At 40.0% G+C, this 27,584-nt stretch overlaps 2 protein-coding genes across 22 annotated transcripts in view; one reads left to right on the forward strand and one right to left on the reverse strand.

The window, feature by feature from the left end:
* SMC1B (structural maintenance of chromosomes 1B) overlaps positions 1-23,143 on the forward strand; it is an 86,934-nt gene extending 63,791 nt beyond the window's left edge. Inside the window, exons 16-25 of one of the 2 annotated variants that reach the window (XM_060111785.1) lie at positions 5,830-5,971; positions 6,842-6,987; positions 8,769-8,922; positions 12,484-12,582; positions 14,432-14,588; positions 15,092-15,246; positions 16,259-16,410; positions 18,504-18,573; positions 21,572-21,682; positions 23,042-23,143. In XM_060111785.1, coding sequence (XP_059967768.1) covers positions 5,830-5,971; positions 6,842-6,987; positions 8,769-8,922; positions 12,484-12,582; positions 14,432-14,588; positions 15,092-15,246; positions 16,259-16,410; positions 18,504-18,573; positions 21,572-21,682; positions 23,042-23,143 — 1,288 coding nt within the window. The remainder of the gene's footprint in view (positions 1-5,829; positions 5,972-6,841; positions 6,988-8,768; positions 8,923-12,483; positions 12,583-14,431; positions 14,589-15,091; positions 15,247-16,258; positions 16,411-18,503; positions 18,574-21,571; positions 21,683-23,041) is intronic. The other variant, XM_060111786.1, reaches the window with a different exon arrangement.
* The window catches only part of FAM118A (family with sequence similarity 118 member A), a 61,523-nt gene that overhangs the window by 7,538 nt on the left and 26,401 nt on the right, over positions 1-27,584 (reverse strand). For 15 of the 20 annotated variants that reach the window (XM_060111792.1, XM_060111805.1, XM_060111799.1 and 12 more), the window contains one exon: positions 25,556-26,915. In XM_060111792.1, coding sequence (XP_059967775.1) covers positions 26,896-26,915 — 20 coding nt within the window. In that variant the 3' untranslated portion in view covers positions 25,556-26,895. Of the gene's footprint in view, positions 1-7,459; positions 7,560-9,724; positions 9,824-25,555; positions 26,916-27,584 lie in introns of those variants that run through there. The other 5 variants (XM_060111787.1, XM_060111809.1, XM_060111800.1 and 2 more) reach the window with 5 other exon arrangements.

The raw sequence follows: 27,584 nt of genomic DNA on the forward strand, positions 1-27,584 counted from the left end.
AGTGAAGAGGAAAAAGGTAAAATACTTAGTACTTAGAAATAAACTAAGATGTGAAAGCAATATATAAAGAAACCTTCAAACAAGACTGAGAATTATATACAGAAATGTGAATTAAAAGGAAAGGCAAACTAGTTCTTTCATAGGAAGACTCAGTGTTGTAAAGAAGTTGGTATTCCCTAATTTAATCTAAAGTGTACTTTAAATATCATCTCAATACATGTATGGACAAGATTTTTTTTAACTGGATAAGGTGATTCTAGAGTTCACATTCAGAACTAGTTAAGAAAAATATGAAAAAGGTAATGAGAAAGGACTGGAACTCCCACATTTTAAAACATAGTATAAAGCTATCTTAATTAAATCTTGAGGCTCACAAACAGAGTCCAGAAATATACTCAGATCTACAAGGGAAATTTGATTTAAAATAAAGGTGCATTTCATCAGTGGAGAAAAGATACACTTTTCAGTAACTCAGTTGGAATACATTTGTTAGCATCCTGGAAAATAACCTACTTGGATCCCTACATCATTCCTTAGACTCAGATTAATTCCAGCTGAATCAAATATTTTAATGTAAATAAAATGAAAGCATAAAAATATTACTAGAATAAGTCATAAGAAAAAATTTAAAAATAATCTCAGATTAGGGAAGATCTTTCAGTATGACAGACCCCAGAAGCCATAAAAGAAAAGATTGATAAACTGCAAATGTATAGAAATTTAAAAACAATTTTTGCATGGCAAAAGCATCTTGAAGAAAATGAGAAGACAAATGACAATAAGGGGGAAAATACACATACATGTTTATATGTTACTTTCCAATTAGTATGCCTTCTATTTTCTTGTCTTATTGCACTAGCAAGGCCCTCCAGTACAGTACTGAATAAAAGTGGTGAGAGTGGACATCCTGCCTTATTCCCAGTCTTAGGGGCAAAGCATTAAGTCTTTAACGTTTAGGTATGATATTAACTTTAAGATGCCCTTTAGCAGATTGAGGATGTTCCCTTCTATTTCTAGTTTGCTGAAAATTTTTGTCATGAATGAGTGTTGAATTTTGTCAAATACTTTTTCTGCTATCTTTTGGGATAATTGTATGGTTGGGTTTTATTTTTGGGGGGTAGCTTATTAATATGGTAAATTACATTGATTGGTTTTAGAATGTTAAACCAACTTAGCATACCTTGGGTGAAGCCCACTGGGTCATGCTGTAGTATCCTTTTCAAATATTTTGGATTGATTTGCTAAAATTTTGTTAAGGATTTTTGTATCTATATTCATGAGAGTATTGGTCTATAGTTTTCTTTTCTTGCAATATCTTTGTCACATTTTTGTATCAGGGTAATGCCAGACTCATAAAATGAGTCAAGAATTATCCTCTCCTCTGTTTTCTCATGGAGAGTTTTTATATTATTTCTTTACTAAAAGTTTGGTAAATTTTTCAAGTGAAGCCACTTGGGCTACCCACCTTTCTTTATGGGAAGATTTTTAAATTACAAATTCAGTTTCCTTATTAGATACAGGGCTATTCAGGATAACTTTTTTCTTGAGTGAGTTTTGGTAGTTTGTGTGTTGGAAGGAATATTTGTGCATTTCATGTGAGTTACCAAATTTATTAACAAAGTTATTAATATTTCCTTTTTATTCTTTTCAATTTCTGTAGGATCTGTACTGATGTGCCTTCTTTCATTCCTGATATTGCTGGTTTGTCTTGTCTTTTTTCTTCTTGATATCTAGCTAGAGGTCCTTTGGATCCTTGGACCCTTTCTAAGACCAGCTCTTGGCTTCACTGGTTTTCTCTATGGTTTATCTGTTTCTATGTTGTTGATTTCTGTTCTTAACTACATTATTTCCTTCCTTCTACTTATTTTGGGTTTAATTTACTCTTCTTTTTCTTGCTTTTTAAGGTAGAAGCTTGCTTTATTTATTTTACACTTTTCTTCTTTTCATGTAAGCTGTTTATTTCCCTCTAAGTATCGCTTAAGCTGCATCCCACTGCTTCTGGTGTGTTTTATTTCATTTTCATTCCATTCAAGATATTTTCTAATATCCTTTGTGATTTCTTTCTGTGACCTATGGGGTGCTTAGCAGTGTTACTTAATTTAACAGAAATTGTGGTGGTGGGGGGAGGATTTAGATATGTTTCTGGTACTGATTTTTATTTTAATTCCATTGTGGTAAGGAATATATTTTGCATTATTTAAATCCTTTTAAATTGATTGAGACTTATTTGATAGCATGGCATGTATTGTATCTTAGTAAATGTTCCATGTACACTTGAAATGAATATGCATTGTGCTGTTGGGTGGAGTGTTTTCTGAGTGGTGCTTAGGTCAAGTTGATTGGTGTTGCTAGGTCTTCTGTGTACTTACTGATTCTCTGTCTAGTTGGTCTAGCATTTCCTAAGAGAGGAGTGTTGAAATTTCCAAGTACTTTTGGATCTCTCATTCTCTTCTTCCAGTTCTGTCAGTTTATACTTCATGTATTTTAAAGCCTTGTGATTAGGTGCATATATATTTGGGATCATTATGTCTTTTTGATGAATTAATCCCTTTATCTTTATAAAATGCCCCTTTTTATCCCTGTCATATTCCTTGTTCTGAAGTCTGCTTGAACTTCAATATAGTTTCTTGCTAAAGAGTTCTGCCAATCAATCATAAAAATACAACTGGAACTCTGATTGAGATTGCATTGGATTTATAGATTTATTTGGGGAGATCATCTTCAAAATATTAAGTCCTCTCATCTAAGAACATAGAATATCTCTTCATTTATTCTAATCATCTCTATCCTTTATTAAAATTTTAAAGTTTTTTCCATAAAGATCTTGTGTTCTTAATTTCTAGATATTTTATAGTTTTTTTCCTCTTATGACTAGTATCTATTTTTATGATATTTTCCTAGTTGCCTTCTACTGGTTTAGAAAAAATGGTATCAAATTTTAAATTATCTAACATCTGATAACTTTGCTAATGCCTCTTATTACTTATAGTAGCTTATCCATTATGTATCCCAGGTATTAAGTTTGAGGTGCCTGTGACATCCAATTGAAGGTTTAGTAGAGTAGACAGTTGAATATACAAGTTAGGAATTCATGGGAGAGGTCCAGGCTGGAAGTATAAATTTGGGGACTGTCAGTATACAGATGGTACTTAAAGTCATGTGACTGGATAACATCACCAAGGGAATGAATGTAGATAGAAGAGAGAAGAGATCCTAGGCTATGTAAGCAAGTTGAGGAGTTAAGAAGGAACTATTAAAGGAGCAGCCAGTGAGGGGAGAGGAAAGCCAAAGTGGTATTCTGGAGCCAAGTGAAGAAGTCTTCCACTCGTACACAGCCTGTGCATCTGCCTCCTGCAGCAGAAATAAACCCCTGAAGGGTTTGTTCTTAACCACTCGTACAAGCAGCATGGTCAGTGATTAAGAGTAGGGATTCTTTGGCCCTTGCCTGAGTGTGTCATGCCTGGCTCTACCACTTCCTAAGTGGGTAGCCTTGAGCAAGATACTTAACTCTCTGTGCCTTGGTCTCCCCAACTGTTAAATAGGGATAGTGGTATTACCAAGTTCAGAGAGTCATATAACTTAAGTGAGTTAATTCATGTAAAAGCATTTGTAACGGTGTCTGGCATATAGTAACCTCTCATTAAATACGACTCTTTGTTTTTATCATTATTGTTGTTGCCTTTGTATTACTAGTATTTAGCACAGTATCTGATACAATTAGTGCTTTAAAATGTTTCTTAAATGAATGATTCTATTAGCAGGCTATGTAAGGGAGAGTGGGTAGAGAAAGTATGAGCTACAGTTGATATTGAAATTCTTTTTTTTTAGAGATACGGCTTTTTTACTGAGTTATAGTTGATGTACAACATTTTATGTCATAGGTATATAATATATTAATTCATAAATTTTAAAGGTTATACTCCATTTGTAGTTTTTATAAAATATTGGCTATATTCCCTGTGTTATACAATATATCCTTGTAGCTTATTTTATAACTACTAATTTGCACCTCTCAGTCCCCTCCCCCTATATTGTTCCTCCCCGCTTTCCTCTCCCTACTGGTAACTACTAGTTTCTTCTCTATATCTATGAGTCTGCTTCTTTTTTGTTATATTCACTAGTTTGTTGTATTTTTTAGATTCCACATATAAGTGATATTATACAGTATTTGTCTTTTTCTGACTTATTTCACTTAGCATAATACCCTCCAAGTCCATCCATGTTGTTGCAAATGGCAAAATTTTGTTGTTTTATGGCTGAGTAATATTCCATTGTATATATAAACCACATCTTCTTTATCCATTCATTTGTTGATGGACACTTCATTTGCTTCCATATCTTGGCAATTGTAAATAATGCTGCTATGAACACTGGGGTGCATGTATCTTTTCGAATTAGAGTTTTTGTTTTTTCAGATATGTACGCAGAAGTGGAATTGCTGGGTCATATGGTAGTTCTATTTTTAGTGGTTTTTTTTGAGAAATCTCCATATTATTTTCCACCGTGGCTACACCAATTTACATTCCCACCAACAGTGTACAAGGGTTCCCTTTTCTCCACATCCTTGCCAACATTTGCTATTTGTTTTCTTTTTAATGATAGCTGTTCTGACAGGTGTGAGGTGATACCTCACTGTGGGTTTGATTTGCATTGCCCTGCTGATTAGCAGTGTTGCGCATCTTTTCATGTATTTGTTGACCACCTGCATTTCCTCTTTGGAAAAATGTCTATTCAGATCTTCTGCCAATATTTTAATCTGGTTGTTGTTTGATGTTGAGTTGTATGAGCTGTTTGGATGTTTTGGATATTAACCCCTTATCGGCCATATCATTTGAAAATATTTTCTCACATTCAGTAGGTTGTCTTTTCCTTTTGTCAGTGGTTTCCTTTGCTGTGCAAAAGCTTTCAAGTTTAATTAGGTCCCATTTGTTTATTTTTGCTTTTCTTTCCTTTGCTTTAGGAGACAGATCCAAAAAATATTGCTACAATTTATGTCAAAGAGTGTTCTGCCTATGTTTTTCTCTAGGAGTTTTATGGTTTCTGGTCTTACATTTAGGCCTTTAATCCATTTCGAGTTTATTTTTGTATATAGTGTTAGGGAATGTTCTAATTTCATTCTTTTACATGTAGCTGTCCAGTTTTGCCAGCATCGCTTGTTGAAGAGACTGTCTTTTTGATCCTGGAATTCTTTGTGGGGACCTTATGAAGCTAGCAAAGTAGGAAAGTACATCAGGAAGGAACTTGTTCTTAAATTCCCAAGTTTGGAGTTTGTGAATGAATAGCTATTTGAAAAGACTGACTGGCTAATTAAATAAGAATAAACATATAAATTGTTACTTAAAGAAAAAGATAAGGGAAGGAAACTATAGATTTTAAAGGATTTAAGAAACATATTCATATGCAGTGTATGAATCCTGATGCATTTTTTTAAAATTAATGAGACCCAGGAAATTTGGCAGTGATAGCATTTTGATATTAAGGATGTTATTATCATTTCTACCTATAGTAGTTTATGGTTATGTATTAAAAATCACTTCACTTTTGGAGACACATGTTAAAATATTTATAGATGAAATTATATGATGTCTGAAATTTGCTTTAGATAATCTAGTGGTGGGAAGGAGTGATGAGTGGGATTATAGATAAAACAAGATTGACCATGAATTGATACTTATTAGAGTTGGGTGATAGCTATATGGGAATTCATTATAGTATTCCTTTTATGTTTGTATTTGTTTGAAATTTTCCATAATAAAAACTAAAAAAGAGTTTAAAAAATAATTGAAGGACTCTGTTTACCACTTGTAATGCTTGACTTTATTATACTAGATTAGAATTTGAGAAACAAAATACTCGGCTTAATGTTCAACTTGAATATTGTCGCAATCAGCTGAAGAAAAAACTGAGTAAGATTAACACATTAAAAGAAACTATCCAGAAAGGTAGAGAAGACGTCGATAAGCTAAAGAAGGTAATTAATCATGGGTGGCTGAAGTCATTGAAATGATGACTTTCTTCCATGATTAAACATTTGTTGAGTTCCTGAAAAATTCTAATAGTGATAGAAGGTGGGGGCGGGGTACACATTTCAGAAATACTTGAAGTACAGTCCACACAGCTTCATGAATTATTAGATGTTGGGAGGGGTGTGACACGGTGAGTCCTGAATTCTAACTTGGGTGATTGGTGGATAGGAGAGATTAAGGAGAGAAAATTCTTGACCTGTGGAGCATGACTTCCCTGTGTGACATCTAAATAGCAATTTCCAGCAGGTAGTTAGAGAGGACGTAGATAACAGAAGTCTAGGCCGGTTTAGGGGAGTAAATTGAATCCATATGTGAGTGGGTGAGGCTCCAACCAGAGAGGAAGGCAGTGAAGAGCAGTGGGGCGAGGATGGAGTTCTGCAAGGGGAGGCCACATAGGTTATGAAGAGAGCCAGAAGGGGTGGTGTTACAGAAGCCCCAGAGAGGGAGGCAGAAGGAAGTGAGGAAAGTTGTCGAAAAGGTAAAGTCTGGAAAATGTCAATTTTCAAGAGGTCAAAATCTGGAAAATTGCCAATTAAGAGGTCGTCGTAGCAAGAACATTTTCACTGGACAGTGGAAACAGAAGTCAGATGGCAGCAAGCTGAGAAATGAATCCAAAGTGAAAGAGAGAGGTAGGTAGTGATTTACCCGGAAGTGTAAACAAGGGTGGATCATGTTCTGTGATAGAGGTCCAGGCAGCCTACAGGATAGGGGTTTACCTTGGAATGGCTGGTTTTGTTGTATTAATAATAAAATGATCTATTGACCTTATTAATGTAGAAGATGGTAAATCTACAATGTAAGTCATCTCCATTCAGGCTGAAGAAAATTGTCTGAAAGTTGTGGATGAACTCATGGAGAAACGGCAGCAACTTAAGGACATACTTGTCACTCAGAATACCAACACTGAGAAAGTCCAAACTCAGATTGAAGAGGAACGGAAGAAGTTTTTGGCTGTTGATAGGTGACTAAGAAGTTTATCAGAGTTTAAAAGATGTTTACCATCAATTTGAAATTTATTATAGGAAGTTTTATTATTTGAATATACACCCTTTGTTGCTTTTGGTCCCACATCACACCTATCAAGCATTGCAGTTTGGGGGAAAACGAAGAGAGGTGGTTAGTTGTTTAGAGTGAATAGTTCCTTTTAGTGGGTGAAAACATGGACCTATATAAAGAGTTCCTTACCCTAAATCCCCTTGACACCAGTACCTTCCTGTTGGGGAGTCTCCTGCTAGTCTGTCTGTGTGACAAAGCATAGCAGGTGAGGCGCAGAATCTGGAACTACACTGCATGGTTCCATGCCCCAGTTTTGCCGCTTATTTACTGTGCCTTCGTTTTCTCATCAGTAAAATGGGGATAATAATAGTGCCTACCTCATAGAATAGTTGTAAGGATTAAATGAGTGAGTGTTCATATGGTACTTAGAACATTACCTGGTACACGATAAGCAGGTATGTTTGACGTGATGATGACCAATAACACTTTGAGTCAGCTGGCTTGTTGCACCACAATGACATCTGCTTTCCTGTGTGACTGACACAAACATAAGTGATCAGATGGAATGAGCTCTGTTTTTTGCTCAACCTCTTGGCATTTCACAATTTCCCACAATGTTCAAAGACCTTTAGTATTTCAAGATAGAGCCAGAAAATTCTTTGTCTAAAATTTTTGAGTGGAATTAAGTTCATTTACTCTTGATTTCTTTTAACTTGTATCTAGTTTAAACAGAACCATATCTCTGTCATCAGATTTTTAAAAACCATATAGTTCTTAATTTTTTAAATTTTATTTCTGGTCCTTCTTCTGGGTCCTCTTTAAAGTCCCACCTTGTTTCAACTGGTAAAACTCCCAAGCCCTCAGTAAGATAGAAGGCATTACATTAGTGATGGTAGTAAAAAAAAGTTGAGACTGTCAGGTGCATAATGACTTAACTGGTAAGACATTTCTCTTGCTAAGAGACTCTTTCTCTTGGTTTGATGTTCTAAAATGTAGAACTTATACTGAAAGAGAAATGCAGCTTGAAAAATTGTAAGATTTAAAAATAAGGTAAGTAGGGCTTCCCTGGTGGCGCAGTGGTTAAGAATCCGCCTACCAATGCAGGAGACACGGGTTCTATCCCTGGTCTGGGAAGATCCCACATGCTGTGGAGCAACTAAACCCACGTGCCACAACTGCTGAGCCTGCACTCTAGAGTCCGCGAGCCACAACTACTGAGCCCGCGTGCTGCAACTACTGGGCCTGCACTCTAGACCCCGCGAGCCACAACTACTGAGCCCGTGTGCCACAGTTACTGAAGCCCGCGTGCCTAGAGCCCGTGCTCCGCAACAAGAGAAGCCACTGCAACGAGAAGCCTGTGTACTGCAACAAAGAGTAGCCCCTGCTCGCTGCACCTAGAGAAAGCCCGCGCGCAGTGATGAAGACCCAACCCAGCAAAAAATAAAATTATTAATTAATTAATTAAAACAAAAATAAGGTAACTAGGAAAGCACTATATTGGTGCTAGCCTGATTAAAGTAATAATGTTTATTATTGAAAATCCTCCCTTGGATTATATTCATGGCCTTTGCCAGGAGTGTTAAAGTTTAAATTACAAGCATCCATGGGCTAACTCTGCAACTTAACAACACTCATAAGAAAAAATCTTTTTTTTTTCAAGTTAGTTTATAACATATTTTTCTTCCTTGGTGCAACTTTACATAATTAGTAAAATACAATCACTTTTTCATATCTGTGTATTTACAGGGAAGTGGGAAAACGGCAAAAAGAAGTTGTACTCCTTCAAACTTCTCTGGAACAGAAGCGATTAGAGAAACATAACATGTTGCTTGATTGCAAAGTTCAAAACATTGAAATAATTCTTTTGTTGGGGTCACTGGATGACATCATTGAAGTGGAGGTATTCTAGCAAATGATTTTAAAATACGTGCAGTTGTGTGGAACTTAATGTAAGGCCTTTGGCTGCTTACTGAAGTTGCATCTATGCAGATTCTTCCTCTTGTTCTGAAGCTCCTTTAGGGGTAGAAAATACGTCTCTAGGAGGGAAAAAAAGGGCAGGATGGTCCTCATGCCGGAGGGCTGGGCATTTTGTGCAGTTCTCTTAATTCTCTTGTCCTTTGAGCCCCACAGGATGGACCAGAGTCTGTTACCTGTGCACAGATGCCCAAGAGGGGTCAGAGACTTGAATCTGTTGGAGTTAGGGGCGCTGGGGAGGCGGTGTGAGCCTCAGGCCAGGTGCCAGTGGCCTGCTGGCGGGAGCACTTCTCTGTACTCTGGGAACGTCGTCCGCGGTGTGTGGAGGGGTCTTGCTCTGCACCTTCACCAACAACCTGAGGTGGTTCTCAGCAGAAACGTGCCTTACTGAGTCTGTCCAGGTGGTGAGAGTGTCGGGGAGGCAACAGCAGGCCCCACGGAGCCAGAGGGCGAGACCAGCGTCGGCCAGCGGTGGACGTTTCTCTGTTTGCCTCTTTCCTTTCTTCCTCGTCACATTTGTATCACACAGTACTCTTTAGGCTGGCTGGAAGTTTATACACCCTTAGTTCTGTCACTCATGTTAAGAAAGATATGACTATACAGTTCAGGAAGAATATCTTACTGTTAGCCAATCCAGAGGATGGTGAAAGTAGTTATTTCTTTTACCTCTCAGATTATCTCTGAGTTCTTTAGTGAATCTCTGTGGTCTCCCCTCCACATCCCTCCTCCCCTTTCTGCTCTGCCCCCAGTCAGAAATCCATGCATTTCCATCCAATTTCTACTCCAGAAGAGGCCTTCAGTCCTTTGGGTTCTTCAATTTGAAGTAACTATAAAACAATTTTTCTCTTGTTAATATTGACCACTTCTCATAGCGTAATTCTGGTGTGATATTATACTCAGACATCCTTTTTCTTGGGAATTCCCTGGCAGTCCAGTGGTTAGGACTCGGTGCTCTCACTGCTGGGCCCCCGGGTTCGATCCCTGGATGGAGAACTAAGATCCCGCAAGCTGCGCAGCTCGGCCAAAAGTCTTTTTTCTCTATTTTAGCAGAGATCACATCCCAGATAAAAGGTAAGGAAAGGAGAAGACCCTTTGCTGGCCACAAGTGTCCTGAACCCCACTCAGATGGCTTTAAAGGGGGAAAAGGCAGGTAAAGGGCTAGGGCTGGAATGGAGGCAGTCTCACACGTGACTCGGTCCAGGAATTTGAACACTGTCAAGAACTCTTTCTGGCTCAGTATGTATTGGCTTTATTTTTTCAGATCAGCTTTCCTCATGGGGCTGCAGCTGTAGCCACCAGCTTTGACCAGAGGGGAAAGACGCCTCTTCCCTGCCCCCTCTCAGAAGAATCCTGGGGAAGAACTCTGGCTCATTCAGGGCCACGTGTCCGCTCTTAAGGGTGCAGAGAGAGGGAAGGGGAGGCATCTGTAACAGCAGAAGTGGATGGGAGCAGAAAAACAGTACTCACAATAATATAGAGAGAAATGGAAAGTCTGTTTAAAAGGCAGTGTAATTTTAGAAGAGGTTCGTCATAGAATAGTGCAGAGAAGAAGCAGTTTTAATGACTGACATCTAGGTAAATGCTGTTGGTTAAGTACTCCTGCTGCTGCTTTGGTCCTATTGTTCTTTCAGTTAGTGTGAACTTTCATAAGTATTCTCCAACATGCCCACCATGAGTGTGAAATTGTTTATTAGCGTGAACGACTTTCATATTCATAGTGGGCTCTTTCAAAGCAGGTATTAATACCTTAGGCCGGATTCATAGTGAATCATTATCTAAAGAAAAAGTGATAGTTCTGCTCCACTTTGTGCTGATCAAGCCACACCGGGATACTGCATTCGCTTGCTAAGCATGGTGCTCTGTGAGAGTAAAGTGTCCACGATAGTGAAAAGGCCCCAACCGTGTCGTGCTGGGAAAAGAAGGCTTGGAGAATATGGTTATCCCTCGAAGAGAAGAAGGTCTGTCATAGAGGACGGACCTTACTTGTTCTTTCCGGTCCTAAGGGGGATACTAGGGCTGGGGGATTTAGGACAGAGTCAGATTTCTTCTACTAGGGAACACTTCCTACTAGAAAGAGGGAGGGCCTCTAGTGGGGAGTTCCCTGATTGAAATTTTACAAGACATCTAGTAGCAGCCATGTAATGGGGGTGCTATACAAGGCAGTGTATAAAGCCCAAAACAGAAAAGGCATTAGGTATAAATTGTGTCTCTCCAGAGGGCTAGACAAGGATCACCGAATAGAATTAATTGTCTTACAACAGTTGTAAGAAATCATTGTCTTACAACCATTTTAAGGTAGAACCCGAGATTTCCCTTCCATTGGAGGTGCGCAGACAGAGGGTAAGTTACCTACATCTGCCAGGATTCTCATAGAAGATTCTTCTATTGTGGGGAAGACTATACCAGATCACTGGTTCCCAAACCATACTGTGCACATGAAGCATCTGGTGATCTTATTTCCTAAGAGATTGAGTTTCTAATGGCTCCCAGGTGAGGCCCGCTCTTGCTGGCCCACTGACCACACTTTGAATAGCAAGGCATCAGATGACTCATATAGAAGCTTAATACAAAATAACGATGTTGAATCACATAAACAGGAATCGTGAGATTCAGGGATTCAGTATTACATTTTGTATTCAAGTCCCACTTCCTTGTGAACAATTTTAACATAAATATATTACATAAAATATAGACTTAATTCCAAAAGTAGTTTTATTGGGTTTCAGCTGAGAACATCTAGAAAAGAGTGAGTGACAAAGGGGTTTTTTTCTCTTAATTTGTAAGTCTTTGTTTTTGGTATCAGCATTACACCAAAGACCAGCCTACAGCTGAGTAAGTGCTCATGTATTTGTCCCTCCTTTCCTATTCCTCTCTCCATTCAGAGTGATATATATTGAAATTGAAGTATATTGCTATGTTGTCAGCATTGCATTAGGCACTGAGACCACAGCAGTGAGTATAACTGCCAAAAATCCCTTCCTTCACATTCTACTAGGGGAGAGAGGCACCGAAACAAAATGGTAAACAGATAAAATACGTATTTGGTGATGCTGTAGGCTAAAGAAAATATAAAGCAGGGAAGGGCATAGAGAGTATTGGTGGAGGAGAGTTTGCAACGTTAGATGCAGAGGCCGTGGATGTCCTGAGAGAAGGCAGCTGGTTAGCAGACAAGGTAGAAGATGAAGATATGCAGACATCTAGGGGAAGGGTGTCCAGGCAGAGGGCAGTGTGCCAGCCCTAAGGTGGACATGTGCCTGGTCTGTTCAAGGAGGCCAGTGTAGTGAGAGCAGAGCGAGTACCAGGAAGACTGGCACAAAGTGAAGTTAAAGGGGAAGCAGAGGCCAGACCATCGTGGCCTTGCAGGCCAACATAAGGGTTTTAACTTTCAATCTGCATGAGGTGGCAATCAACTGGAGGCCTTGGGACAGACAGATGAGTAGAGATCACCATTTCAGATAACAAGGAAAGGGCTTCATATGTTTTTCAGTTGGGACCTGAAGCAGAAGGTACCCAGGCAACAATGGATATATATGAAAAAGAAGAAGCCATTGAGATAGACTACAGCTCTCTAAGAGAGGATTTGAAGGTAATTGAAAGATTTCTGTTGTTCATGAGTAGCTCATCGTAATAGTGAACATTTAAATACTGCAGAATAATTTTAGATGATAGAGCATAAATTTAGGGGAGAAAGTAGATTTCCTAATGGTTTTTTAAGAAATAGTCTAAATAGGTTACACATAAAAATGTTTAAAATATTTAAAGTTTTTATATCATCGTTTCTCACTGTGTGTTCTGTAGAACACCAATACCATGAAATGTCTTGCCAAAGAAGGAAAGTTTCTGTCAGTGTTTTGAAAGTCTATTCCCTTCTTGGAGATTCAGAATGAATAATAAAGTCTTTGAGAAGTCCTGAAATAGGCAAAAGTAGCCAACATACTCCAGCATCCTGAATTGCCCTGTCTGTGTCCCAGTGCAGTACCCTCAGTAGGCGACAAATCCTTCACAGCTACAGAGCACAAACCTGGAATCCAGTTTCATGGTCTCTTTAATTTAGCAGCTCTCACTCTTTCTCTTAACCCTATAGCCATATTTTGCTTTGTGTTTTGACTTCGTCCTGAAGCTGCTTCTCTCATGAGGGCAAAATGACTGTAGCCTTTCTTGGCCTTCCAGCCACCCAACCACAACCCTCAGAGAAGAGAGAGACTGCCTTTTGTAGTGGTGCTGTTCTAAAGATTGAAGAAAGGCTTTTCCACAAAGCTCTACCAATTGTCCTCTCATCACAGTGGCCTAAATTGGCTCACATGTTCATTCCTGACCAATCACTGTTGGGGGTGGGATGGACTTAGCTTTAGACCAAGCAGGGTTTATGGGACGTATGAGGGAGAAATGGTCAAACATGGGCTCTGTTAGAAAGGAAGAAATGGAGAATGGACACCAAGTAGCAGTAGCTACCACATCTTTCAATTTCAGATGTTTCTAATATATTTTGTTAGATTTGTTGGGCTCTTTTCATTGTACTTATGGTACTTTTGGCAATCAGAATAAAGCTCTTATCTATTTTATAGTCTATCCAGTGCTTTCGTATTTAGAAAGTCCTTCCCCACGACATTACTGAGTAAATATTTATAAATATTTTCTTCCTGTTAGTGATTTTTTTTGTTTTCACTTACCTATTTAATTAATCTGAAATTTATATATGGTATGAGGTAAGAATCTGTTTTTTAAAAGGTACGTAAGTTAACCAGTTTACTCAACATCTTCTAAATAATTCTTTTCCCAATGAATTAAAATGTCACCTTTATCAGATATTAATTAACCCCCTCTGGGGGGGGTCAAGAAAATTTTCCTGGAAGGTGATGCCTACATCACTTTTTCCCTTCTCTCTTCACTCAAGTTAGTTCTGCTCATTGTTTAGGTTTCAGCTTAAGTGTTACCCCTCCAGATGGGTTGGATCCCTTCTGCCTGCCCCATAACACCTGTGCTTGCCTGGTGGAGGGTTTCGCGCTGTTGCAGACGCCAGTTTGCATGTCTTGACTTCCCTGTGAGCTCTTTAAGGGCGGGGACAGAATAGTTTTCATCACTGAATCCTCAGTGTCTAATACATAGTAGATGATCAATATTTTTTAATGAGCAAGTAAATGAAGTGATACGTGAATTGTTACTTTTTTAGCCAGATTAAGAAAGATGAAGGTGCAGCGCGTTCCAGGAGAGCAGCATCTATGACTCTAGAGCTGTGAAAGAGCACAGCCACCTTCAGGAAGCTACGGCAGTGTGACCTGACCACACTGCAGACTCAGAGAGGGCTGCAGAGGAGGGCAGGAGTGGACATGGAGGGAGACGGGCCAGATCCCGAAGGGCCTTGTGCCTAATTATTGTACCTTAGCAGTCTGGATCTCAATGGCATGCTAACCATTGCTGTTCTTTGCCAATAATAGGCTCTACAATCTGATAAAGAAATTGAGGCCCACCTTAGACTCCTGCGGCAACAAATAGCATCCCAGGAAGAGGTTCTGCTGAGGACAGCGGCCCCAAACCTCAGAGCCCCGGAGAAGCTAAAGACTGTCAGAGACAAGTTTCAGGAGTACACAGATGGTGAAATTAAGCTTTAGTTGTTAGCAAGATCATATTCATGGGTGTTAGGGGCTTTGATTTCTGTAACATTTACTAATAATCCCCCCTGAACTGTACCTTTGTTTTTATTATATATATATTTTTTTCCTCTGTTATCTTATAGTAATATACTTTTAATACTGAATCACTAATCCCTTCCTTTTTGAAAAGCGTTCTGCTGTAATTTAAAAACAGGTGTATTGATTATTTTAGAATAGTGTCTTATTTCATACCAGCATAAGAGGCATATTAGATACTCTGTTGGAGTTTGTTATTATTATTTAAAAATCAGCCCTACCAGAAAAAGGGCTCATCGGTTTTAAGTCATTTGCTTGGAATTAATAACAGTTGAGGTGTTTTGAAGGTAGATTTTACTCAAGACAACCAAACTAAAAATCTAGTTTAAAAAATATTTTATGCTTTAAAGTTGAAATAAGAGAAGCCCTTGGTGGTCTCCAAAATAAAGAACATTGATTCTCTCTTAGCTTTTGAGGCCAGCAGAAAGGAAGCCAGAATATGTAGGCAAGAGTTTGAACAGGTGAAAAAAAGGAGATACAATCTTTTCAGCCAGTGTTTTGAGCACATCTCAGTTGCAATTGATCAGATCTACAAGAAGCTCTGCAGAAACAACAGTGCCCAAGTACGTATTTTTCACCTCAAATATGAGTGGGAACTTTGCGTTATTGGTGGTGTGTTTTTTTTCTGGTGGGAAATCGCCACCACACTATCTGAATGACCCACTTACCGGGCAAAGTCAGCTCATGAAAATTGGTCATTGCAGTGACCTGTGTTCTAGGTCCTACTCATTCCACCACTAACCAGCCTGGACAAGTCAGAATCTCTCTGGTCCTGCTTCTTCATTTGCAAAATGAGTGGGTTAGATCATTTGGTTTCCAGGTTCTCTTTCAGTTCTGGAATTCTGTCACCTGTACTAATTTGATTTTATAGAGCCATCTCTGTAGTAAAGTTAGGGTAATGTAGACGATCTGGGGAAAATGGTTGATCTGGAGTCTGTGGAGTTGCCCAGAGTAACAAAGGAGAGGGAAAGAACTAAAGGCAGCGTTCAAATCTAGATATGCCCCTTGCAATGGTAATCTCTCCATTCCATGATCAATATCCACAGCAAATACTGTGGACATGACTGTGGACTAAAGATGTAGATCTGATCTTATATATCTGCTTTTCCCTCTTTCTCATGGTATTCATTTATGACTGAGGTAATCCTGAATCATATATTTAGAATTTCCACCAAAAATAACTCATTTTCAGTAAAGTAAGACTAAAAGAAACCCATCAACTCCTTGAGGGCACGATTCATCAATAAAGATTTGATGAAAGGACCAATGAAAGAACTGAATGAAGATTGTTTTAGTAAGACTGCAGCATATGCTTCTGAGCTTTGAATGGCAGCCTGATGGGAAGGCCTTATCCTTTATGTTAGAATGCTTTCCCTCTACTCCCCGCCCCAGACACCCTTGCTGTCTGTGATTACATATAGAGCTAAATACATTATTTACAGGCATTGATATTTTTCCATCAAAATGGAAGAAAATCTAACCAAGAGTATTTTGTAGTTAAACTCTGTTGCAATTCCAAGTTGAAATTTACTAATAGCTTTTCTGATGCTGCTAAATAAATAACATGTGTTTCAGGCACTTCTTAGCCCAGAAAACCCAGAAGAGCCTTACTTGGAGGGAATTAGCTATAACTGTGTGGCTCCAGGCAAACGGTTCATGCCAATGGATAATTTGTCGGGGGGAGAAAAGTGTGTGGCAGCTTTGGCTCTCCTGTTTGCTGTGCACAGGTAAGGTCACAGTGAGCTATATGATTCTGCATCAGGGCAGAAACCAAATAGACCTTCCTACAGAAGATCTGTTAATTACTTGTCTTTAGTCATATTTAGCGCATGTGATACAAAACTGTTTTTTTCAGCCAGACAATTCAGGTTATGCTGTAGGCCTGTAACAATTTAGGCAGCAAATCTAAGAGAGAAATCAGTCTTTGACAGATTTTTATTCAATCTGTTATTATCAGTAGCTACTAATATTCCAGCTTCATAGAAGAGAAAGGAGAAAAAGGAGTATCAAGTGGCCAGATGTGAAATCAGGATTGCCAAAAAACAGTACCAACAACAAAGCCAAACAAAATAAAAACACCTAACTTGTATATTATTTTCCTTGTCCCTATTCAGAGATCTGCTATTTAGTAAGGAATGTTAAAGTATTTCTTCTGAAAGAAATGTTTAACCTCCTCATTTCCACTGATGATGGTGACACTTACGTTTGTAAACTAAAGCAAGGGGGAAAATGTTAGCTAAAATTCAGGCAATTAACTTTTGACCTTCAAAGCATTAGATGAAGAACTAAGGTACAGATCATGCTGCCTCTCTATTTTCATGATCAGAAAGATCAGCATCAAAGTTTTACAACTGTTTTCTACTGGTCTCAAGAAGGAAAAGGAATTGGCAATTAGAGGAAAGGAAAAGAAACTGCCATTAATGCAGGAGGACTTTGGGAAACACAGGAGGCAGGAACTTAAACAGGAGCCTGTGTGAAGTAAATCTTAGCAGAATAAGACTAATACTAGGTGTCACCCCCATCCCATTTATTCAACAGATATTTATTAAATATTTACTGTGTGTCAAGTGGTGTTAACAGACATTAGAGGGACTTCCTTGGTCTTCCAATGGCTAAGATTCCATGCTTCCAATGCAGGGGGCCTGGGTTCGATCCCTAGTCAGGGAACTAGATCCCACATGCCGCAACTAAAGATCCCACACGCCGCAACCAAATAAATATATTTTTTAAAATAGACATTAGAGACAGCAGTGAAGAAAACAAATTCCCTGCCTCAAAGATGCTTCATTTTAGTTGAGGAAGACAGATGATAAATAAGGTGTACTAGTAAAGTAATTCTCTAATATAGAGACTATTAGAAAATGACAGATGCTATAGAGAAAATTAAAGACGGGAATGGCGATAGTACCAGAGAAGGGTTTGGAATATTTAAAAGTCTTCTGGGAAGGCCTATTTGAAAAGGTAGTATCTGAGCAAAGATTTGAAGAAATTAAGGGAGCAAGTCACGTGGATGGATGTTCTAGGGGAGAATTCTAAGGGAAGAATGTTCTAGACATGAGGAACAAGTGCAAAGGCCCTGAGGCCAGAGTGAGCCTGGCGCCTGTAGAGAATAGACTGTGTGCAGCAGTGGCAGGCACAGCGTTAGGAAACTCCTGTAGCAGTCAGGGTGGAGGATCATGGCGGGTTGGACCAGAGCAGACAGGGCGCGGGGTAGGAGGGACCCTCATCAACTGGAGTGATAAGAGCTGCCATTCACTAAGCGGGAGAGGACCACAGGAGGGATGGGTTTGAGGGGTAGGTGAAGAGTTTGATTTTGCACGAGTTCAAGCTAGACACCCACATGGAGTTGAAGAAGCTGTTGGACCCGTGAGGCCAGGGTTAAAGAGAGAGGTCAGAACTATCAATAGAAGATACTTAAAACCTCGAGAGCAGATGAAATCACCAGGGGAGCTAATCAGATAGAGGAGTGCTCTAAGCGCTGAGCCCCGAAGGCACTGCAGTGTCAAGAAGTTAGAGAGATGAGGAGGAGCTGGTAGGAGACTGGGGCCTGGAGCAGTGACTGAGGCACCTGGCGTAGACCATGTTGTTGTCCTTGACGTCAGAGGGACTGGGAGGACCGCCCCCTGGTACCATCTGCAAAGGTCACCTGGGATGTGGACTGAGAATTGAGCGTTGCATTTACCGACATAGAGGTCATTGGTGACCTAGACAAAAGCATCCAAAAGGACGTGTTTTATTTATTTATCCTGAATACTCTTAGTCCTCTCCTCCAAGTCTTGTAAAACAAAGTTTAACTTAAGTGATTATAATTTTTTTCTAGTTTTCGGCCTGCTCCATTCTTTGTTTTAGATGAAGTAGATGCAGCCCTGGACAATACTAACATTGGCAAAGTAAGTTCCTTTCTGCTTTTAATTTCCAGTACAGTGTCTATAATTCAAGGATCATGATGCAGTCAGAAGGCAATTTGCCCTGAACAAACATAGTTTATTTGATAATTGCTGGTTAAAAATAGATTTTTCTAAGCTAAAAATCTAAAAACAAGATGATTCAGGGTAGTAGTTTTCATTCAAGGTTTAGGGGACCCTCAATGAGTTGCTGGGGAGTCAAGTGAGAATCACCATACTGGATCCACAACATTGCTACTGGGTGACTTGCTTTTCCCTAAATCTAGGTTTTTGGGACCTAGAGGGTCCTTAATAGTAGGCCATGTGGCAAACAGGACCAAATTAGTGTTTAATAAAGTCCAAAAATAACATATCTAAATAAAATTCCAAAGGAATTAAAGTTCAAAATTCTGCTTCCCTTCATTTATTAAAATTTATACAGTCATTTGCTACATTTGCACTGTTTTCAGTATTTGAGACCATGAGGGAACTAAGGACACAATTGAAAGTCAGCCTTAAAGATCAGTGCATAGATACACAAAGCCACCTGAGAGACAGGCTCTCAGACCACACATCCTGACTGTAAATTTTTGACCTGAGAATGGGGTTGACCATGGACACGTGACCAAAGGATAGAGGCAAACACTGGCAGTGCCTGTCACTGCCCAGGCCTGGGACAGCTCCATCCTGCAGAGTCCCTGTGTTGTGGTCCTACTTCCAGAGCCATCCATTTCCAGAAATGGATGAATGAAATGACTGGGCTTTGCATTTCCAGCTGCTTACAAGGAGGCTGCTCTGGTCATGCTGACAGAGATCTCTGTTAATTTGTAAACTGGCTCTGGTTTATACCTTAGTCTTCTGAGCTTGGTTAATGAGTCCAGCCCCGAGAGATGTATTCAGTCTTGGGGTGCCACCCTGACAGGTTGAGTCTCTGAAACTGACCTCCCTGATTTCTTACTCTGTTGAACCTCATGTGTAATGCCTGGGAGAGTCAGGGGATTTTTAAGGAGCTGCAGCCTGGGGTAACTTCTAATTTTAGGCAACAATGTCATCTTTCAGATTTCCCAGGCTGTATTCATCTAACCCAAACCTCTCTAGGACCTTATCTATTTTTTTATACTTTTTTTAAAAATTTATTTTTGGCTGCATTGGGTTTTTGTTGCTGCGTTCGGGCTTTCTCTAGTTTCGGCGAGCGGGGACTACTCTTCATTGCGGTGTGCGGGCTTCTCATTGTGGTGGCTTCTCTTGTGGAGCACGCGTTCTAGGTGTGCGGGCTTCAGTAGATGTGGCTTGCGGGCTCAGTAGTTGTGGCTCATGGGCTCTAGAGCACAGGCTCAGTAGCTGTGGCACACGGGCTTAGTTGCTCCGCAGCATGTGGGATCTTCCCGGACCAGGGCTCGAACCCTTGTCCCCTGCACTGGCAGGCGGACTCTTAACCACTGCACCACCAGCCAAGTCCCGGACCTTGCTTTTTAAACATGTCATAGCGTACATAAGAATAGCACATCAACACCACAACCACAAAAGTTAGAAAACAAATCCAAAGTCCCCTGAACCTTGTAGAGAACAGGCAAGAGCCACATTCTGTGACCTACCAGAGACTTCAGGATTACTGGGGGAAGAAAAGAAAATCTTGATTTCTCTCTCTTGAATGCTAGCCAGTCTGCGTCAGCTAACTGGACTCCGTAGCCTCATTCATTTGGGAGAAATTTCCCCTCAGAAGGTTAATTTTAGTACTTTGTATCCCATACCCTTTGTGTGTGGTCGGGGGGGGGGGGATCCATCACTGTGGACAGCCCCGTCTCTCTGTAGCGCTTAAGGGATCCATATCTTCTAGCAAAATTTAGATGTTCGTATTAGTGGCATCTTCACATACTAGGTCTTTCTTAAGACTCTTTTCTATTTGCACCTATCCTATTATTAAAAACATCTTCATTTCCAGTTTCCCTTTGAGATTTACGTTCCTGGCACCCCGTTGCTGAATTGAGTATGAGCAGTGATATAATATGAGCAACTGTGAAGGAGCTTCCACCCCCTCTTGTGATCAGGGTGCCCAACAGTTATCATAGGTAACTCTCCTAGCAAAATGCATGCCTTACCTATTTGCATCCCATCTCCTCTTCCATTCTATCAATATTCCAAGACTTTTTAAAGACCTGTATCACAGTGGCTGCCATTGCCTCTAATGTGGCAGTTCCTTCTGTGAATTCAGCCTCTTAGCCCAAAGCCATTCCCCTCCTCTCTCATCATTCACCTCAACTAGTGACTCATTCCTCAACCGAAGCTGCCATTCCTGCTTCCAAAACTTGTGTCCTTAGTATCTTGTGTGCAGTCAGGACCAATACATGTGGAGAAGACACCCTCTGGGCTTGCAGAGAGATCCAGGGAGTTGGCAAGTATCTTGTTAAACTGTGGTTTGAGTCTAAGTTCTTTATCATTCTCCAAATTCTGAGCACTTTGTTCACCAAGACCCATTTCTATCTAGTCTATCTTGTTCTTACTCTCATTCCTTGGAATTAAGCCTCCTGAAGGAGCTGTTGAGCTCCCCTCTAACCAAATGAGTTGATTATGGATTATGAATACATATATAATCGCCATATTTTTCCCACCCTGAGGCTTTGTTGGCAATATAGGAAGTTGGAAGTTTAAATACCAGCCCTTCTTCACCCTCATAAAATATCTGAGTGGTAGTTTTATCTTGTTGTAAAGGTTGATTTCATATTCATATGATAGTATCTTAAGTTAGAGCTTTATTCATAAAAAAATATTCTTCCTAGTTTTCAGTTACAGAGTTAATGAGGTTTATATTTTTTTACTAACCTCTTATTTTACAATCTGAGCTATTTCCATTTCTGCAGTTGTAGTGGATTTACTGAATTAACAGAAAGGGAAGTAAGTGCCTTGTCACCTATAATGGGCAGATTCAGAGACATGCAGAATCACTGTCCTCAAGAAACGAGGCCTTTCTTTACTGATGAAATGTGTGCTTTCTGCTTCCTCCCAGGTATCAAGTTACATCAAAGAGCAGACTCAGGAACAGTTTCAGATGATAATCATTTCCCTAAAAGAGGAGTTATATTCCAAAGCTGATGCACTGATAGGCATCTATCCAGAGGTAAAGATAAGTAAATGGGGGAGAGGAATAAAATCACCTTAGAGTGTCCTGACAGCACAATTATAAGTTCCTAGTGAAGTCTATAGATACTGCTTGATTTCTGCAGTTTATGAAATATAGGCTTAAATGATTTTTTAATCAAATAAGACTTAACAGTAACTACTCAGATATTTTTCCATGGCAGTACACAGAAATTTAAGATATATTTTAAGTTGAAAAGCAAATTGAAAATTGCAGAACATTATGATAATTGTTTATATAGTACATATTAACTTAGAATAAATTGTCGATATTGTTTCATATTTCTGTAATGTTTGAATGTTTTAGGCAAAAACAAATGCATTGTGGTAGAATAAGGAACCATTTATCTTCCAAAACTAACAAAGGAAAAAAAAAAACACAAAGAAATTGACAAGTTCCAAGTTGTACAGTAACTTCTAGAATTCAAACACACCTTTCTTGAGCCACTGAAAATACTTACCTGAGCTAATGGAGCAGGGCAGCTCATTCAGATCATTCAATTCTTGGACAATTAGGTTTTACATTCTGTGTTTTCCTTTAAGTTAAGATAAAAATTAATTTCCCTTCCTGTGCCTAATTAATGTCAGGGGATCACTGGAAATATGCTGCCAGAGAGAAATGGAAATTCTCATTACCAGTGTAGGAGAGGGATAAGATCTTTTCCTACCCAACTCAGGTTCTCTGGCTGGGGCCCTGTAAATTACACCAGGAACAGACAGATTAACAAGAGAAAAACAGGTTATTAATATGTGCATCACGTGTGCACACATGGGTACACCCAGCAATGAGTAACTCAAAGGGGTGGCTAGAACTTGGACTTATATACCATCCTAGGCTAAAATAGGGAAGAGAGTCTTGGGGCTTCTGGGCAGGGGAGGCAAGTGATGGGAAGGTGACCAGGAAAAGTACAGTAAACAAGGGCTGTTCAGTCAGATTTGCTCTGCAGATTCAGGTGCCTTCTCCACTGATAAAGAGTTAAGAGTGGAAAGGGAGTCATCTTTTACATAAATGTAAACTTCCTTTACAAAAGGAAAACTTGTGCCTGGTTTTTGGAGCTTTTCCTACATCTGCTGGTTTTCAGTAGCCTCTGGCTCAAAACAATCCATATGCAAAAGAGGCATATTTTCGGGTGGCATGTTCTGGTACCCTTTACCAGATTAATACAAAAAATAAATAAAGCTGATGTAAATACAGAGAAGTAATACCTTTTTAGGTGGCTATAAGCAGGTTCCTTTTTAAATGCAAATCTAGACTCACTAATGGCTCTTATTTTACATTTAATAGCACTTATTCCCTAAGTAAAGGTACTGACTTTTAACTGTCTCCTCTCCATTTCAGCATGATGACTGCATGTTCAGCCGAGTTTTGACCCTAGATCTGTCTCAGTATCCAGATACTCAAGACAGAGAAAGCAGCAGGAGACAGCAGGAGGCCCGTTAGGACGCAGAATGCCCCTGTGCTGTAAGAGCAGAGTCACGCAGCGCTCGGGCCAGTCACTGTTCTCACTCTGCCGTTCAATCCCACACCGCTCTTGAGTACAGACTTCTGGAGCAAAAGCTAGACAGCCTGTGTGCCATTTATGAGAAAGCTTAATTGCTACCAGGCAAAGATGCTGTAGCTCACTTCCATTAAGGAGTGCTCAGGCCCCATTCCAGCAGGTAGTATTTCTTGTGAGAGTTAGCTCTGAATGAGTTTAAAAAAGAAACAACCATAGTTTTAACTTCCATTTTGAAAGCCAGTCAGAAAGTTTTCAAATCCTGCATCATCTTTACTCTGATCTCGCCTTGTATGTTTAAGTAATCTTTAAGGGAAACTCTTAGTTTCTAAATATGCTAGTTATGTGGTGTTAAACCTGTGTTTTATGGAAAATTATTTCAGAGGAACTGAAGTCAGTATTGAAAATGCCAATAAAAAAGTCTAATTTCAAATGTCTACCATTTACAGTTTTAGAAACAAAACTTTAAGGTGAAATTAAATGTCTGCTTCAATGCAATTTAAAATTTTCTGAATATAATTTCTGTTAAGGAAACATTGAAGAACACAGGTTTTCCCAAGTAACAAATGACTTCTCCACTTAAACATTCGTCCTTATTATCTGTGGGCATCACGCATGCCAAAATCCAAGCGCGCTCAAGTCCCTTATTCAAATTGGTATAATATTTGCATATAACCTATGCACATCCTGTTATATACTTTAAATCATCTCTACATTATTTATAATGCCTAATACAATGTAAATGCTATGCAGATAGTTGCCTGTATGCAGCAAATTCAAGTATTGCTTTTTGGCATCTTTTCTCCCCCGGCTATTTTTTTTTTTTTTTGGCTGTACCATGCGGCTTGCAGGATCTTATTCCCCCAACCAGGGATCGAACCTGTGCTCCCTGCAGTGGAAGCACGGAGTCCTAACCAACCACTGGACCACCAGGGAATTCCCTTTCCTATTTTCAATCCAAGGTTGGTTGAATCCACAGATGTAGAACCCATGGATACAGAAGGCCCACTGTACATTGTTAGGGGTAGGAAAGAAAGTTGCAGAGTTTTCAATAGTATTTCGTTTCCATTTAAAAATGGAATTAAAAAATTCTAAGGTGCTGGTGGTCTTGTGTTTAAGGCTGCTTTGGGCCCAAGTGCTAATTAATTAATCAAGGAGTGGCCTCCTGAAGTAATGGAATCGCTTTTGAACAACATTCATTATTTCAGGTAAAACTTGCTTTCCTATGCTCCATCAGCTAGTCTCTAAGAACTTGAGTCAGCAGAAGCCACTAGTCCTTTGTTCCTTTTTTTAGTGCTGGTTAATACCATCTAAATCCCCGCCTTCTGCCTTGAAAGGCATCAGCTTTACATTGAAATGTCCCTTTGGTGACACAGGAGCTCAGTGTAGACCCTTTTCTCTGCCTGGGCTGTTCTGTCTCGTAACTTGGACTCGTGGATTGCCGGTGATCCTTAAGTAGGATCACTGTTCTGTTCTAACGCAGTACACCCATATTCCTGAAAACCCCGGTGCCATGCAAAAGTACACAATGAAAACCACCAGGTGATGGGAAACATGGGGTCCAAAAAAAAAAAGACAGGAACTTAATAAATAGCTGGTTTTATACACACTATGTAGTTAAGAAATTCACAAATACTAGAGCACATATGGCACTTCATCTCAAAAACATTCAGACGTTGGCTTGTGAAATGGGCAACCCATCGGGTGAAGCTTGCTGCTGAGGTCGAGTGGGGGAAGGAGGCTTGTCTGAGGGAGCTGGCCGGGGCTGAGGGCTGGGCGGTGTATCCCCCGCAGCTCCGTGCAGCCGGCTGCAGTCTCCCATTTTCACCTAGAGCGGGTCCAGCAAACTTCTTTAAGGGCCAGAGAGTCATACGTATTTCAGGCTTCAGTGAGGAAGCAAGGAGGCTATTGTGTAGGTGTCTGTATAACTATTATTTATGAACGAGTTATGCTCAGATTGTTTCTTTCTAACATATCAATCTTGTTGGAATAAATTTGCATTTTAAAATAAGAATCACAGCAGAACTGACTAGATATATTCATTCATTACAGCAAGAAGACCTCCAATTCTTCAGCATGGCACTCAGAGCTCGTCTTGAACTGGCTCTACTTTACTTTGCCAGTTTTATATCCTGTTTCACATCATTTTCCATGCTTGTAATATTGCTACACCCTATGTATGACCAACTTTCAAATTCACGTATCTTGCCCGGATTGCACTTTATAAATGTGTCTTTTTATAAAAAGCCAACTTAGTTTGCTTTTCAAAAAGTTTAATAAACACATTCAAGTAATCAGTGTCACAACTGAGTGGCAACTCAAGGTAAAAATTCTCATTAAATACATGATACCATACCTTGTCATAACTAAAGAAAAGTTGAGCAAACGGAATTGAAGATAAAATTTTATTTCTGACCAGAATAACATAAAAGGTTTGTTTTCCATGCTTCACAAAGAAAAACACAGGGAGGGTGGGAGGGAGGGAGATGCATGAGGGAAGGGATGTGGGAACAGATGTATATGTATGACTGATTCACTTTGTTATAAAGCAGAAACTAATAAAAAAAACAAAAAACAAAAAAACAAAAAAGGTCTTAACCAACTCTCTGGCTTTTCTCTCATTCCCTACACATCCCAACTTCATGCTTCACTTTCCCTAAACCCTTGGGGAGCTAAAAGGCAGCCTTGACACAGAAACCAAGTAGGGACAGCGCCAGGGCCACAGAGCAACTCCCTGGGCACGAGCATGCAGCTCAGCACGCCATCTGCCCTGCGCGAACCCTGACAAAGTCTAAAGTGTTACAGACCCTTGACAAGTTTTGCCTACTTCACTCAGTGCAAATCCTTTAATATGGGTTGTGGGGAGAGGATTTTAAGAGAGAAGAACAGAAGGGTTGGACCTTAACCCATAGAATAAAGGCTTGGAAAGCTTGGAATTTAACTAAAAGTTTAGAACTTGGTCTTGTGCTCCACTTGTAATTTCTCAGTTATCCATCGCATGACACACTTGGACACTGACCTGTGCTTTTGAAAAGGCCCTCTGGCTCCTGGAGACTTCACTTCTGAGTCACAGTTAGACCTGCCATTCTTTAGAGACCAAGTACTAACTGAAATTACACAACTCCAAAGAAGCCTACAGGTCAAGTCATTCTTAAAACATACCGCTCTCACTGGCAGACTCAGTGCCTCCAGTTTCCATACCTTCTTTACTATTTAACAATGTAACAAACACACTTCTAATTTTTTTTCTACACTAACAGATGTTTCCACAAAGATTATAAAATTTAAGTGTCTAGTGTCTTATTTTCTCTTTGGCAACTACTGTTGCTTGGACAGTCTTTACTTTCCTCCTTTTATGGGAGAAAAAAACCACCTGACAGAGGGCATATCAAATGGGAGTCGGGAAAACCAGGTATGTCCCTGCCCACTGATTTGGTCCCTGAGGTAGTTGTGTATCAGTCCTCACAAAGGACACCTGCCGTGTGTATGCGTCACCTCCCAAACAGTTCAACACAATGCCTAACTCCCTCACCCAGCCTCTGAGGGCCACACACCCACATGGCTCTTTTGGGGTATTTGACGGTTCAGGATCAAGAGGTCCTGTGTGGAGTTCTCTAACATTCCTCATCGTTTGGGATGGCACTGTGGTTACAGAAGGCTGGTTTTCAAGTTGCAGGTTTTATTGGTTTTAAAGATTTCAAGACCCTCCAGCATCATCTGTTTAAACAAAAAGAAAGGAATACCAAAACATTAAAGTTGATCTTAAAAAAGTAACTGCAATGGGATTTTTATTTCAAAAACTGGTTATGGTTTTTCTTTTGTGCTAAAGACTTTGAAAATACCTCCATAATGGAAATAGTGGCCACTGTCTAAAAATGGCTTTCTGAGTTATAAATACCACCACGGGACAAAGTGAATTGTAACATTAGATTTGCAAAGCTCTATGGAAGTCTTGACCCATGAATGTGAGTGCTTTTCCCCTTCTCAGTGGACTGGAAGAGGGAGCGGCTGTCAACAGTGAGGGGCAATTTCAACACACACAGGGCGTGAGCCTGTTGACTTGTAGAGAAGAGTGAGGTTCAGGGTATGTGCACAACAGGACTGCCTGCTGTGGGAGCCTGCCATGCTGCTCTGAGCCCTCCAGCCTGCAGGTATGGCCAGCAGCACTGAGAAGATGAACCTTGGTCTCACTCACATGCAGAGCAGGACAAAGCTTTCTGTAAGAAAGACCAGAAGGCGCGCTCTACACAGACAGACCTGCTTGGAGAGGAGGCTGCCGGTGTGGGTGCTGGCATCCAGGGGATCCCCGAGGAGCCCACGGACTGGCTTGCCCACTGCTCTGGAACAAAGTCCACCAGGCAGTCCGCCCTGCTGCCCTATACACAC

This window comes from Mesoplodon densirostris, chromosome 11, assembly GCF_025265405.1.
Source record: "Mesoplodon densirostris isolate mMesDen1 chromosome 11, mMesDen1 primary haplotype, whole genome shotgun sequence".
In the NCBI taxonomy this organism is placed as follows: Eukaryota; Metazoa; Chordata; class Mammalia; order Artiodactyla; family Ziphiidae; genus Mesoplodon; species Mesoplodon densirostris.